Consider the following 15,963-nt stretch of genomic DNA (forward strand, 5'->3'; position numbering starts at 1 on the left):
TGAGACGTAATCAGCACCTGAAACCTAGAGAGAAAATAATATAGTAAAGTCAATGAGCTGGATGGAAGTAGTTTGAATTTCTCATTTGAATTTAAAGCTGCTGTAACTATTATTTTTATATTGGATCAAATGACAGAGTGCGTGTGAGGGAAGTTGCTCGTAATGACAAACCTAAGAAGAAATTAGTTTCTGATTGTGTACTACTACTAAGGCCAGTGTTGGTAATATAGGAATGTGTGTGTGTGTGTGCGTGCACCTGCTGCGTAGCGGCAGGAAACACCTGTCAGCGGCCGTCTCCTCGCTGCAGCCCCTGTCGACATGAGGGTTTGATCCTAAAACTCCCCAAACACACACTTACACAGACACTAACAGACAACTTAAGCCTGCAGCTCTCTGCTGTGTAGAGGCAGCACCATGTCTGTGGCTTTGTTCACATTCACAACACACACACACACTTTCTACTGAGGTGCTGCGGACCAGGCCGGGCCTACTGTGTGTGTCTGTGTGTGTGGTATTATGTTTACAACCTGCTGAGGGTACTTTTAACGAGAGGTGACTCCTCCTGCACTGCAGCCAGAGCCAAAGTTCAACTAGACCTCTTGCAAAAACACACACACACACTCATTTTTATCCTCTCACTTCCTTTTCATGCAAACACACACACACTCTTAGATTTGTACATCTCTTCCTCTCACAGTCCAAGAACTTGAAGTCCAAGTTCAGCAAGTTTCAGCACCACACGGTTTTCAGGTCTCACACACACACACACACACACACACGCACACACACACACACACGCACACACACACAGGGCTTCTGTTAACCTGAGAGGCGGAGGGTCAATCCCTGTGATCTGCAGCCTGCATGCCTTCCATACAGACACGCCGCCGACACAGCAACCTGACTCCCAGCGAGATTAGAACTAATGAAGCATGGCACGGCTCCGGACAGAAACGCCAAGACACACACACACACACACACACACACACACACACACACACACACACACAGAGCTACAACACTGACATGCTGTTCTACATACATGTGCACGCAGGGAGCTTTTGCCGTTTTAGATTTCCTATGTGAATTACTGTGCTGTACTAGTGTTTACAGCACCACGCGGCCTTCACATCACATTTCACCGTTTCACAACGCTCCTCTTTCTGCCCACGTTTCTGCCGTTTATTTGCTCAAAGTCCAAAAAGGTTGTTTTCCTGTCTGTGTGTTTGTTTGTCAACAGGATTACGCAATATTTAGTCAATGGATTTCCACGAAACTTGGTGGACGGATGGGACATGGGTCAAGAAAGAACCTTTTCTGGGGGCGGATCTGTACAAAGGGACAAATCTATGATTCTTTATCACTTTTGTTAACATTGTGAGGCGTTTTTTCAATTTCCCCGGGAATCATTCAAGCAGCTTGATTGAATGTACGGTGACTGTTAGCGAGCGGGAGGTTTGCACTCGACACTCCAGTTTAAAATAATTTCAGAAGTGCAGTTTGCGTGGGTAGGATTCCTAATTATTCAGCTCATTGTACAATTGTACATGTTGATATTTCTTTAATAGTCTACTATATAAAAAAAATAAACATTGTATATTGGTGTTTGCATATTCACAAAGTCTGTTAAAAGATCCAAAAGAATAATAATCCATGAGATGAGACACTATTTGACCAGACTTTTATTTTGATGGTCACCAGCAGGACGGAGAAATTCGGATTAGCACAGATTAGATATAAAAACATGAATAAAATTCAGATATAAAATATAAATATAGTGCGGAAAATACACTTAAGTTAGGAATCCAAGATAATAAAAAACATATTTAATTCAGCTCCACTTCTGGAATAATTTTCAAAAAAGTAAGATAAACACAAGTGTGAAGAATCTTAAATAAAATAGATTGCAAACAATGTCATAATCCATGAGATCAAACTTTGGAAAATCTATTCTATGTAGAAACATAACTGGAAAATTGTAACTTGAGGTAAATGCATTTGTTAAAGGCCCTCGATGGTTTGTTAGTGAGTTTAAGGAGTTTAATGTCTCATTATTAGTGCAACTAAGAGCAAAGTTTTTCATAAAACTAAGGAGACGTATTTCAAAAACTCCTAAACAAGAAAAAAAAGGTCATATTACGTAAAAAATAGCCTCATGCAAATAACTACCAGTCAGAACGTAAGTATTTGTGAAGTTCCTGTATAATATCTTTGATGAGGTGATGGGAAATGTAAATCTGCCAGTGGAACTCGTGCTGTCACAGGACCAGAAACCGACTTCTCCCATAAAAACTTTCCCACCAGTCCCAGGTGTCGACCAGTCGTCTGTTCCAGTCTTCAGTCACAAACGGCTCCGGCCTTCCTCGGCTTTGTAGTCTGCAATGGGAACCTCATTCTGTCTTTGTAGTCGCCGAGCGGAACCGTATTTTGGCAGCCATCGTGTCGGAGGGGACAGGTGATTTATGACGCCAAGGGGCAACAGGCTGATCCCACCTCCTCCTTCCAGTTTGAGACTTGTTCTGGATGTTGTTATGGCATCCACATACAGTGGGTTAGCACTGGGAGGGCAGGGCTGGACTGGGGGTCCAGGATTAGCGATCAAACGACTGAGGGGGGTTTTTGGGGTAAAAGGTTGGGGGGGTAACACTAGCCCGGCCTGCCCAGGTGGCGGGGTTGAAAAGAGACTCCCTTGTGTGGTGTGGATGGGTCGACCACGGGCCGTGTGTGTTGGTTTTCAACTCACCGTGTGTGTGTAGGGTTTTTATGGGGCGTACACTTCGTGTTGAACTCCGTCTAGTTGGATTTGAACCGTAACTGATTGGATTTCAGGCTCGGGGAGGCGACCTCTGACCTTTCTACAACATCTGCGCCCCTGATTTTTCCTCAACCACATTTCAGCGTCACGTTACTTGGAGCTGCCGGAGTCCATCTGCTGTCTGAGGAGGCCTGGGTGCAGATATTAAAAACAATACGTTACGGTCAGTGACAGACTGTTGATCAAGTGGTTCTATTCACTTCAGATTAACCTCTATTGTAGATAATAACAGTAAATGTACAGAGTGGAAACTATTTTCTCAAAGTCTGTTTCCAGGTCATAAATGCTTCTTACCTTTTAAGCTGACAAGGATTAATAGCCCAAAAAACTAAAGACATTTTTTATTTAATTTCCCCCAAGACAACTGGGCTGTTTAAAATATGATTGAAAGTTTGACGCAACTACTACAGGGACGGATTGTCATTTGATTGTACGAATTTAAAATTTGATTAAAAGGCAACAGAGAATTAGAGAATTATTGCAGCATAAAAAAAAAATTGTTTTGATTTCACATGTCCACTGTATTGATATAATTGTACTAAATTTATTTAAAAAAAACAGGAAATATCAAAGGTAACGAAACATACCATATTTTCATCAATAAATATATTTATTGTCTTACAGTTCTTGCACAGAATTTTATTTTTACACACACAATTAGGATTTTCCTGTCAGCCGGGACACTGAGGGTGGTCTCACGTGTGGGTGGTCTCGTCATCGTCTTCAGGGTCATGTGGCACAGAGACCTGGGCTTCAGGGAGGTTGTTGCACTGCAGGTAGCAGTGAACCACCTGGACCTGAAACACACACACACACAGACACACACACACACAGGAGTTGTTTATTAAAGTATAAATTCAAATCTTTAAACCAATGCTTGATTAAATACAGATAATCGGAGAACACCTTTTGTGATACATAACGCAATGTTTAATAACTGTTTAAGGTAAAACTCCAGTGGTAAAAATCAATTAACTGATTTCATATGAATCCTTCCATTTACCCATCTATCTATCTATCTATCTATCTATCTATCTATCTATCCATTTGTTTTAATATGTATGTTCATATTAGGTTTAATACATTTCATTTGGACTAAACAATAATTTAGTATTTCCATATTTCCCTGTCATCATTTTATTACCGGCTTTGTGGGGAAGATATTATAAAATAAACAACACGGAACATTTAACTGTATAAAAAAAATTATAAAAGATTGTATTTTGATTGTCTGAGTGCTTCACCCCCACCTGCACCACCACCTGATGGGAGATATTCACAGCCACAGGGGGGCGTAACAGGCTGGGACCAAACACTGTGGCCAGGTTCAGCAGAGACATCTTGTTGACGTGTTGCCTCTCGGACACTCTGGAGAAACATGGAGGAGAAAACGTTTAAAATCATTTCAAGTTGAACCACGAGGTGAGATGCATGTGTTGCTGTCTGACTCGGACCGTTGCAGGTGGTGCATGAGGTAGAGGAAGGTGCAGCGCTTGGTGTCGGGACAGGACTGCAGCAGGGACAGCATGGAGACGAGACGCGAGTTCATGTCCTGGATGTCTGGAGGGGGAACAGTTCACATGCAGTTGAGCTGAGGGGCCTTCAGGATTCATTGAGCAGCGTTGAGGCCTTTATCCTTCAGCTTTAAATCTTATGTCAAACAAGCTGGGAAAATATCCTTTTTGAAAAGACACTGATGTGACATAAATCTTTTATTGGTCACTTTATACAAATTCCCCAAAAACTATAAATGCTTCCCAAGATGTGATCTATTCCTCATGACATAGAAATGTGACAAATAGATGGAAAACACAAATACAATCAAATATATCGAATTTAATTACACGGAATAAACAGATTATTTGTGAAATTCAAACATTTTCACATATTTACTGGATTGTTGACGGTGTAAAATAAAAGTTCAGCAAACAGATATTGAAGTATCAGGATTTATAAGTGTCTATATAAACAAGAGGTAACTGTACACATGGATCTTTCAGGTTTAAGTGGTTCTTACCCAGCGTCCTGGCCAGCGTGTGGAACAGCTCAGTGGGTATGAGCGACTCGGGCAGTTCTCTCAGGTACAGCTTGAGAACACCAGAGACCACGTTCACCTCGATGCTTCTCAGCCTGGTTACAGCTTCACGCAGATCTGAACGGGGCAGACGAGGATTAGAAAATGACAGAGGCCATCTTTTAGAAAATTTCATTTCACATGCATTTTATTTTGGGCCATGTCCCATTTGTTAACATGGAGGAGGTCAGGGGTTATGACGTATACTCCAGCCAGCCACCAGGGGGCGATCAAGGCACGTTGGCATCACTTTTTGGCTCCAACAAGGTCAGTGCCAACATGCTTCAGCAGATTTAAGTGCTTGCATGCCAACAGATGCTAAATAGCACTAACCATGAAATGGGAACCCCATTATTTTTGCAGATGTTCCGTCATATAACCAAATCAAAACTCTGCCACAACTGATTTCATCCTCCAGTGGGCGTGAATGCTTCTACCGGTTTTCATGGCAATCAAGTGGTTGTGCCTCAGCGTGAATTTGACATAAAATGGCCACTGAGCACCAATGAATTCATTCCCAAAGCCTCTTTATGGCTATTTGCTTTAGTTTGATAATGTGATACTACGGGAAAACTGTCAAGAGAGGACAGATTGTCCGTATATTTCATTTTGGACGAAGCCTTAAAGAAGTTCCCGACTTTTTGGCCCCTGATTTCTAACTTTTATGTGACAATCTCCTGTTGTTTCAAGCAGTGGACGAGTCTTAAATACCCAGAAACCGATGTTTTACTGTGTGTTTTCTTACTGCTGTCGAACGCAGCCTTGAGCGTGTTGATTTCACTGGCGCTCCCTGAAATCCTGTAGATTCCCACCTCGGCCAGGCCCCTCCGCTCCACCTCCTCCACACAGCACCGCACCAGACGGGGAACCAGCGCCCCCTCCTGTCTGGCAGAGAATTACAAGTATCGAGAATTAAAACCCCCCTCCTCAGATGTTTAACGCATCAGTTTGATTCATTTCATTTCAGACTCCGTTCTTGACGCACTCCTGCTTCTCTCACAGTGCCACGAAATAAATCGCCTCACTTCCCCGAAACTAGCTTCGTAAAAAGCCTCGGCAGGCGAATAAAACTTTAATCTGAGCTGCAGCTTTAAATGTCAAGTGTTACAGACGGACTGGCAGGAACTTACTGCGCCACGGTTTCAATGGGGACACAGAAGATGGGGAGGTGTGGGGCCGTGGAGCTGGGCGGCTCCAGCGGGTGGGGACTGTACCTCAGGGACACGGTCACCTCCACTCGGCCGAACTGCAGCGTCTGTCTCCTCCATCGCTTACTCAGGGATTTAGACTCCAGCTGGAAAAACACAAATATGTATAAATCAGTGTGAAGGCAAATGTTTAGATTTATATCGTGGATAGAAACAAATACTCTGGAAGTGAACTGTGGTCTCGGCTCGTTTTTTTTCCACGGTTCTGCTTTTTAACAGACACTTTCTACACACAGTCAACATGATGCTTCTGCAGGTAAAAGGAAACATTTCAGTCATATCCTCAACCTGCAGCAGGAACTATTATACTTTCCTTTTTTGCATATTTTAAAAGCAGCAACAATTCTTTTTCAGAACAAGCTGAAAACAACAGACGAAAGACGTGGCCCCTTAATTGAGACACAGCTCTTGGGGAACTGTCATGTCATCCATCTTTAAATACAGTTAATTGATCCATTGATGATATAAATTGATATACAGTATTTAACGCTTGTCCATTTCATTATTTTCTATTTTCTTTGCATTGACACTTGAGGACACTAAGCTGAAGCTCCTGAGTAGCTTCGTACCTTGAGAGCAGTTTTTCCCAGGACAGCGTCGTCCTGTCTGTCAGACTGACTCACACAGATCACCCTGAGGTTCTGAGCCCCGTCCACCTGGAACGACAGCTCCTGTTGGATATGGACGAGACATCATTAACACCGCAAGTCTCTCACTTGTGGCTTCCACTTGGATTTAGAGCAAGACTTTACTGCCGCTGATCATGTTTAAAGCTCGGCCACCCTGCAGACGCTTTAATCCCCCGGGAGTTCAACCGAGGCCTGACATCATGTCAGATGCTGTCTAGACACAAAGACGTCTTTCAGCCACTCGGACTGAATCATCTACCAACTGTGTCAAAGTGGATCTGACCACAAGACAGTGTTTGCGTTTTTTTTTAATTTAAGGATTCATGTGTTTTAAAAGGTGTCAGAGTCTGACCTGGTCCCATTGTGGGTTGATGCTTTGGACTGAAGAGTGCGTCTGGGCCTGTTTATCATAAAAGTCATAGCCGTCCACTTCCAGGCACACATACACACCTGAAAGGAGCGGAAAACCAGATCAATCACCACATTATTAAACTATTCTCCTTTCAGATGGAGGCAAATTTATAATTCTCTCTCTTTATAAATGAAAACTTGTGTGTACATACAGGCCGGTTGCTGCAGGCCACAGGCAGAGTGAACCGCGACGCTCAGAGTCCCACACAATGAGGCCTCGTTCTCTACTGGTGAGACAGAGAGACAAAAATAACCGGAGGATTTTATCGTCCTGAGCTCAAGTGAAAGATGAGAAAGTCGTAGAAAGTGTGGAAAGAGATCAGAAGCGAAAGCCGTCGGCGTATTTGATTTCAGACACAGGATGTGATGTGGTCGTACCGGGGTTGGAGGACTGTAGCGGCGGCTGCTGAGTCATCCTCAGTTTCACACATGTACTGGTGAGAGTGAGCAGGTCTGGAGGGACCGTTTCTATGTCTGACAGACAACACACGTCGAGAATAATCAGTGATAAGAGAAAGAAAAACAGCATCACATCACACTAGTTACTGTTGAGAGGCTTGTTATCAATGCAAGGTGGGACAGACAGTTTTAAATGCAGCAAAGAGCTGTTGTAGGTTCATTTTACAGAGAAAAGGAAATTAGTGAAAACTAGAACAACAAATATGACATGAAACCACATTAAAGTCACTAGATCCAGATTTGTATTTGGATCTGCACCAAATGGCACAATTTCATTCATCAAGATTCACACATAATTAACAAAAATGTTGAAAAATCGCAATGTTAAAGACAGTGAAAACAAAAAAAAACTCCTAGATCCACCCCCTAATCTGCACCAACATTTAATTGGCTCTTCCCTGGATCGCACCTCACCCCTCCACAAAATTAAATGGACATTGGTTGAATAGTTTTTTGCATAACCCTGCAAACTAGCAAACAAACAAACGCAGGCGAAAAACACAACCTCCTTGACGGAGGATGCAGATGTTTTGTTTAATTTAACATTATCACCACCATTGCAAATCACAACCAGTATTAATAAACTTTAAACCTGTTAAACCAATGCTAGACAGCCCTCCCTAGCTAAATAGCTAGCTGGATCGCTAGCATCATCATTCATACCATATGATGACAAATGATTAGTTAATCTAAATAAGCTGAAGATCGTATTTCTTTTTTAATAATTAACAACTGTACACAAAAAAAAACACGACAGTAGTGACATTATAAACAGGGTTTTACACAAGGATTCCCACAAACACACTATTACAACACACAACTGTAGTAACGGTGGTGCAATCTGCACATTTCTCAACACTACAATGCTCAACACACACGTTTGAGCTCTCCTTATGTAGGAAACCCCCACATCGTACTGACGCCATGATGATGTCATGCATACGTCTATGATCATAAATAATTTTTTCGATCTAAATAAATAAATTGTATTCAAAGAAACATTTTCCAGTCTTATCAAAAGTGCTTAATTACACAAGTCACATTCACCCATTCATGCACACGTTCATACAGCGACTCTGTACAAAGACTTTCACGATTTTTACTTGTGATATCATATATGATCAGGAATTAATACAAGCTTCAGATTCTGTTACACAGCAATTCGTTGACCACGCGCTTGACCTTTGACCTATTTGCTCCAAAAGGTAATCATCTAGAAATACCCTCCCGAGGAATATTACTACCACGTTTGGTGAAAATGTGTCAATGCATCGTTGAGTTATTTTGCACAAACAAACACAGAAATGGGCGTGAACAATATAAAACATGAACATAAAAACGGAATTTTTGAAACAGAAAATGCAGAACTTGTATATTAACGGACTCCAGACCAGTCAGCAGCTGTGAACTTACTCTGTGTGGTGAGTTTATGAACGGCTTCTCTCCATTCTTCAAGCTCATACAAGGAGGGGAGGAGGACATTGTGACTCTGCAGAAAGAAAAGAAAACAGATGACGCTCTTATGGTTTAGCTGCATTTCCTTCTGGTGACACAGGGAGTGACAGGACGTTTGTGTGTGTGTACCTTTCCACTGGGGCTGTGCAGCTCCAGTCTATAAAGAGGCGACTGTGTGAGCAGCATCAGCTCCGTTTGCTCCAGTTTCTTCCGGGTACGAGCCGCCGCCATCAGGCCTCTGGATCCCTTCACACCCACAAACACACGTTTACATTTCTAAACGTCTGTTTGAAAGGTCACACACACACGTCTGTATCTGGGTATTAAACCTACTGCTTGTTGCTGCAGCTGGTGCCGGAGGACGAACATCTTGGTTCTTATGGCTTGTAGGCGGAGGCGTGTGTCCGGTTCATGATCTGAGGACCAGCGCAGTTTGAGACCAGCGAGAGGAAGATACCAGCAGAACCTGTACTGGTCCTGCTTCCTGGAACACACACACAAACTCAAAGTTTATCTCATAGCAACATAATGCATGTTACTGAGAGTACTTTTATCTTATTTTGAAACTGCAAAACACATTTATTATTAGTTTATCATGTTTTTAAATATGTATCCATTGCATTTAGCTAATTAACTCCTTTCCCACGATACTTTAAATATATATTTTAACTATCTACCCGTTAACCAACTTAGCTAACATTTAGGTTTCCTCTGGTTAGGAAACACCAGACTGTTACAAACATCTGAGATGAAGGGAGATACATACATGCAGTTTTCTTACTGCTACAGTTTAACTGTGGAGACTACATTTCCCACAGGCCCTTGTGTTCGTTGGGGTTTCACTCACCCTCTGGTTGCATGTTTGAATCTGGTGCACAGCAGGAGGTCAGTGTAGAGGAAGATGTGGCGCAGGTTGCGTTCCCCCTCGCTCACGTCCACCACAAAGCCGTCACGCATCAACTTACGTCTCTGGGATAGACACACACACACACACACACATTTACAATATGTTCTGTGTTACATCTTCAGACGCTGCACGTTGTCGGGTGTGGGAGGACGTCTGAGGATGGGTGCACTTGGAGACGGGCCTCACCAAGCCGTGACTGAGGGTGACCTCTCGTTTGGACTGTGAACTCTCATTGACGCCAGACAGGAAGCTGCGGGACAATCTCAGAGCTTCCTGTAAAGCTACGTGATCTGTATGGTTCGCTGGCGTCGTCTTCAGGAGGTCCTGCCGGATCACAGAAAGGTTGGGAATTTAGAAATGCCAAGGAAGTAGTGGTTCTCTGCTTCAATTAGAAAGATGAGCATCGGAGATAATTAAGAAGTTTCATTCATTTTGAAATTAACATGATTAAATAGTCAGTGTTTTCTCACATGCAGCACAAGTGTGGTCTTGGTGACTCTGTCCAAAGGTTTATACAGTAGAGCTGGAAAGGAACAGACAGCAATCAGACCATAGAGCAGCACACAAGTCAGGTTCTATAAAAAAAACACAATGTGTACCTTCAAATGTGTGTTTGGTGCGAGCTTTGTCTGCAGTGTTGTTCGACATCATGCTCTGAAACACACACAAACTGGTGAGCATCACCCTGATACCTGACGATTGCTGTATTCACTCTGCTTTTACCGTCCAGTTGTTTTTACCTCGGCCAGAGTTCGGAAGCGAGGGTCCGACTGTGTGCACTTTCCAACAATTGCAACAGCCTCCTCATAGTTTTCTATGAATCCACCGTACAGACCGATCTGGTTCACCTGAGTGAGCGACAGAGCACAAAAGGGATCTGATGAATATTTGGTTAAAACTAAAGAATATAGATTTCTCAGGAAATAATCAACTACATTTTAAATTCCTTTGCAACCTAAACATTTGAGTCGCACGGCAGAATATTTACTCTTTCATAGTTGTTCAATGCATTCAATGACTTTTTTTGGCTTCTTTAGAGGCATGATGGGGAAAAAAGTTCAAGACCCACGGCCCAATGAGATATTTGAGGTGGATTGTGATTCTTCAGATAAATATCTTCAAACGTTTCATATTTCTCCACCATTCCTGTGGTGAAATATTTTAAACGTTTTATAGCATCATGACAGAATCAACAGAATAATATTTAACTTCACAAAATTAGGTTTGGAAAGCAGAAACTATTGGTTCAGATTGATGAGTTTGCTTCCTTCCCTACACTTTTACATGAAAATGCTACTTTTCTATTTATGTGCATCATCTCGTGATTTCTCAATTTCCTCTAAATATTAAGTATTTGTTCACACTGAATCTCAGAAACATGCAGGTTTCATCAGGTGTAAATGAGTGGACTGTCACTTTTGGCCTGAGCACAGCCTCCCAACATGATTATCTCCTTATACTCACAGGTTCAGTTGCTGCGTGAATTCAATTAAACAGGAAAATCCCCTGAGGAGTAAAAGACAACTTCTGTGTGAAGATTTGCTCAACAAAGATCCCATGTTTCCTCGATTCTCGACACAAACTGCTGCACTGAACTCAACTGAAGAAGAAGATCTATCAAGAGCGCTGCCTGTGCTCAGGTGTTTTATGAGTTGACATCAGGGCGTGGCCCAGAAACCAGGTGAGTCCAATGGGAGCCGTTAGGAACCAGCAGGTGAATCACATGACGTAACGACGGCTGCACCTTTAACTTCAACAAGTTTCATGACTCTTAATAAAGTGGTTGTGAATTTTATACAAGCAAAAAAGATGACGTCAAGTAGGAGATATATATATGTAAAGACAAAAAAAAAATGTAACAGTAAAAACAAGTGAGGTTTTATGCATTAAACTGTAAGAAACTAAATTAATTTTGAACTGTTTGGTGCAGGAAAATTGAGAATTTTAATATTTTGAAATATTTCAATTGATGGAATGATGAAGACATCATAAGACAAATAATCTTGGATTTGAATTTCACACACTGTAAACGTTGTAAACCTTCAATGAAAAGGGTGGAACAGGCAGAATACACATGGCACTCTCAGACTAAACCTCAGGCTTCGGTAAATGGGGAAGAAATATTGTATTTATCGATTTTGTAGTTACTGCGTTGTGTTGAACATGTGAGGGATTTTGTTGATCGGAAGTAAACGAATACAAAATCTCACTATTTTCAGAAACAGGTCCCCCACAGTCAGGTCGGAGGCCGCGTGGCTCGTCTCTCTCTGCTCAGCCAGACCTGTGTGGCAGTGAGCGCTCAGCCGGGCCTTCAGGCCAGAGTAGAAGCTTTGGTGCATGTCTCTGAGCTCGGGCACCTGGTAGAAAACTGTCCGGACCTGCTGACTGGACAGAACCGGCTGGGACGTCCCAGCCGAGGCCCGCAGAGCCTTCATGGGCTGGAATCACAAATCGGGAAAAAAAGGTTAAACAACAACTGAGCTGCAAAAGCAAAAAGAGAAAGGCCAAGAGAAAACAGAGAGAGGCCGGGGGGGATGTGAGGAACGTGAACATATTCATTTGAGCTACAGCTTGTGTTTGTGTCCGTATTTTATCTTTGACACATGTACTCACTCCACTGCTGAATCAAAACGACAAAATAGAAAATAGAGTGTTGATGGCAAATAACAACACAACACGTTTTGCAAACTGATGAGCTACAACAAACGCAGCACTACCAGACCCAGCATCAACGATTTCATTGTTTTTAGATTTAGATCCTCACGTTTCCCTAATGAGTCATGAAAGAGAATGAGGAAATGGGGGTTTATGTTTCTATTAATAACACAAAAAAAAGAAGAAGAAACTGACCAAGCACTTCCTGCCAATACAACGTATCTCTACTCTAATCAAGAGTCAACTCAAACTTGAAGACATTTTTCTGCTCTCACTTACGAACGAATGAAATGCTGAGGATATATTTCACTAGACATGTCAAATTTAATTATATATAGGGTAAAAAATGTATACACTGTACTGTGTCCCCTTGTATACATTCTTTATGCTAAGCTAAGCTGACTGGTTGCTTGCCGTAACATCATATTAGTTGTAGAAAAAATGGGGGGGGACTACATTTCCAACAGAGAACAATCGATTTAAGGCTCAAACAAGGAAGCTGAACGACAAATGTGTAAAAATGCTGCATATGACATTGACTCCAACCACAGGCCCAACGACGTGCATGTGGCTGCTGCTCAATTATATCCGTGAAGAGCTGAAATGAATCAAACACAGCATGGCTTGGTGAAGTTTAGTGTGGTGAGAGTCATGAGGAAGTTTTATAATTATCAGAAAAACAGTGAACTTGAACTTTAAGCCCAGAGAAACACTAACTACATCAGCTCTAATTGAAAAGAATGGAGTATAAGATACAGATATACGTAGATAAATAGATGTGTATATAGACATCTAAATGTGGATATAGTTGTATATATAGACATAGATATTGCCATAAATATAAAAAGTGTGAATCAGTATTAATTTTCCTGTGTGTGTGTGTGTGTGTGTGTGTGTGTGTGTGTGTGTGTGTGTGTGTGTGTGTGTGTGTGTGTGTGTGTGTGTGTGTGTGTGTGTGTGTGTGTGTGTGTTACCGTCAGCAGGGCCTCCAGCTCGCTCAGATACACCTCCTCACTCTCCACGATGCCTTTCAGGACCACGAGCCTCCTCTCCAGCATTTCCTCTGGGCTGCACGACTTCTGAATCGGAGTCAACATCACAACAATTTTTGCTGTAATCCTCCAGACACTTCACGACTTTTTTACAGTACGCGAGTGGCTTATAGAGAAGTTTTTTGACGGGTGAAATGTGTCATTCGTGCACAACAGAAAGCGAAACATTGCTCCCGTTTCAGTCTGTGGGACAGAAAAGAGGAAGCAAAGCCAAATGGAATGTAAACAAAACATAAGGGCTCAATTTGTTCCCCTTCTCAGTTCTCTCTTTTTATGAAAAACTGTTTGTGTTTCGAACAAAGTTTTGAAATCAGTCAATGAAACACAAGTAAATTGATAGTCGAGAGGTTGAAGTTCTTTTAATATTTCTTTTGTAAATCAAATGCATAAACGCAGGACCTGGAAAAGCTATTCTACAGTATTGAAATGTTTTAGGATGCATCTTCACTTGCATCTCAAACCAAACACAAAGTGGCCTTGGCCGCCTCTCACTCTTCCCATGGGCATCATGAAAACAAGGCTGCTGAAGGACTGAACTGTCCCCTGGAGAATAAGAGGAACTACAGACAGTCGACAGAGCGACGCAGAACATTTTTTGAAGTGGAGAGAAATGTGAACTCACAGGGATGGCAGGGAAGTCCATACTTTGTGAATGGAGAGGAGACACCAGCTCCTCCTGGAGCACATCCTCCTCCAGGACACCAGCCTCCACTGCAGCACCAGGCTCCACTACAGCACAACAACAAAAAACGTCTCATGTCTGCTTCCTCTTTTACGTTGGTGCACATTAGTTGTCGTTGCAAATAAAATAAAACATCCTTAGATGGATTTAACTTTTCAAAAAGAAAACTAGAAATAGCAATAAAAGTTCTGGTGCATTTAAAAAACAGCAACCTTTCTTACTTTCAGTTTAATGTGGGATTATCGTGTGGTTTTTTCCCCCCAAAGACAAAAGAAAATGCTTTATAAATCCTCCTTTTCCTCACATAACAAAACACAATGCCCCTCACCTGGTACATCTTGTGTCTCTAGATAAAACACGGCCTCCTGGTAGAGGTCCATCAGAGCTCGGAGGTCTCGTCCTCGGAGTGTCGGCTGAGCTCTGGACACACAGCATGTGAACAGACCCACACACCCACACACCACACACGCACACAAAACTTCCTCTCTTCTACTGCTGATGCACAAAAGAGGAAAACCCAGCTTCCTCTCTGTGTGAAGCCCGCTCACACTCATGAGAGCTAGCACATGTGAAAATCCAGTCCCACAGTTGCACTTTACTTCCTGCAAATGGGTTAATGTCCACATCGGCTACTGATCATTTCCTATTGTAAAAGCTGCTGCTAAATATCCTTTAATCAGTTAGTGAAATGAAGACACAAGGTACAAAAATGTACATATATCGAGTGATGACGTGTAAGAAGTTAAAATTGTCAAAATATTGAATTTTAAGAGCGAAATTGTGAAATACTCAAAGAGGCATTTAATAATATTCACAGAGTGTTATTAAAATAGACAGAAACTAAATGTTAATAGCTAAATATAAAAACTGTACGCAGTTAATTATAAAATAGAAATATGTGTAAATCAAACGAGTAGCAGACCTGCTTGGTAAATATTTTTTAAACAACTTTATGATCCAGCATCAGTTCAAATAAACCAAAGCTTGGTGCAACACTGCCCTCTGCAGGAAAAGAGCTGAAAACACAACCTCGTTAAACCTCCTCAGCTTGTTTTGGATTTAACACTAAAGTGCATGTACCTTGAATAACATTTTTCAACTAACAATTTAGTAGCACTTAAATGGCACTTACTTATAGCACTTTGTAGTTTTGCTTTTTTTTTTAAGAAATGTTACTTTGTTGATTCTTGTTGTTCTGGGTTTGTACCCTCATGGTTGAATGCACTTATTGTAAGTCGCTTTGGATAAAAGCGTCAGCTAAATGAAACGTAATGTAATGTAATGCATGTGACACCACTGACTTCTGTTGTGTGTGTCTTTTCTCTTTCATTGGCTTTCTATCCAATTCAGTTCAAAAAGTTGTGCCTTTAAAACAACTTTGTCAAAGTGGAAACCAGACTAACTCCCAGAATTACAATACTTCTGCGAGCGGTTGAAGGCAGCATTACTTTTAGCAGATTGTTCCGCCTGCAGGGGGCGCTGCATTTCTAGGTTCATTCATTACACTTATGTCTAAGCTCATTAACCATATATAATATGAGTCAAAGGTTAAATGTCGTTGTCCTTCATGCTGATTAAAGACAGCGAGTGTGTGTTTTCTCCTCATACATTCTCTC

General features: G+C 41.8%; 1 protein-coding gene across 3 annotated transcripts; it reads right to left on the minus strand.

Annotated features, from left to right (window-relative positions):
• Positions 1-1,665: 1,665 nt before the first annotated feature.
• Positions 1,666-14,922, minus strand: si:dkey-33c9.6 (active breakpoint cluster region-related protein). 3 transcript variants are annotated; one of them, XM_035148375.2, is made up of 23 exons: positions 14,676-14,922; positions 14,288-14,394; positions 13,588-13,692; positions 12,169-12,396; positions 10,699-10,806; positions 10,558-10,612; positions 10,429-10,481; positions 10,145-10,282; positions 9,899-10,020; positions 9,385-9,535; positions 9,181-9,297; positions 9,010-9,085; positions 7,516-7,611; positions 7,290-7,361; positions 7,079-7,176; positions 6,667-6,768; positions 6,020-6,183; positions 5,635-5,774; positions 4,833-4,967; positions 4,270-4,375; positions 4,066-4,183; positions 3,515-3,612; positions 1,666-2,946 (listed from the first exon to the last, which is right to left on the minus strand). In XM_035148375.2, exons 1-23 carry the CDS (start codon positions 14,899-14,901, stop codon positions 2,901-2,903), a joined length of 2,661 nt encoding a protein of 886 aa, XP_035004266.2. In that variant the 5' UTR covers positions 14,902-14,922; the 3' UTR covers positions 1,666-2,900. The 3 variants fall into 3 exon arrangements, with proteins under 3 accessions (XP_035004266.2, XP_035004265.2, XP_035004267.2); XM_035148374.2 differs by having other exon boundaries at positions 7,290-7,364; XM_035148376.2 differs by having other exon boundaries at positions 3,471-3,612; positions 7,290-7,364.
• Between the last annotated feature and the right edge of the window lie 1,041 nt (positions 14,923-15,963).

Source organism: Hippoglossus stenolepis, chromosome 23 (assembly GCF_022539355.2).
Source record: "Hippoglossus stenolepis isolate QCI-W04-F060 chromosome 23, HSTE1.2, whole genome shotgun sequence".
Classification (NCBI taxonomy): domain Eukaryota; kingdom Metazoa; phylum Chordata; class Actinopteri; order Pleuronectiformes; family Pleuronectidae; genus Hippoglossus; species Hippoglossus stenolepis.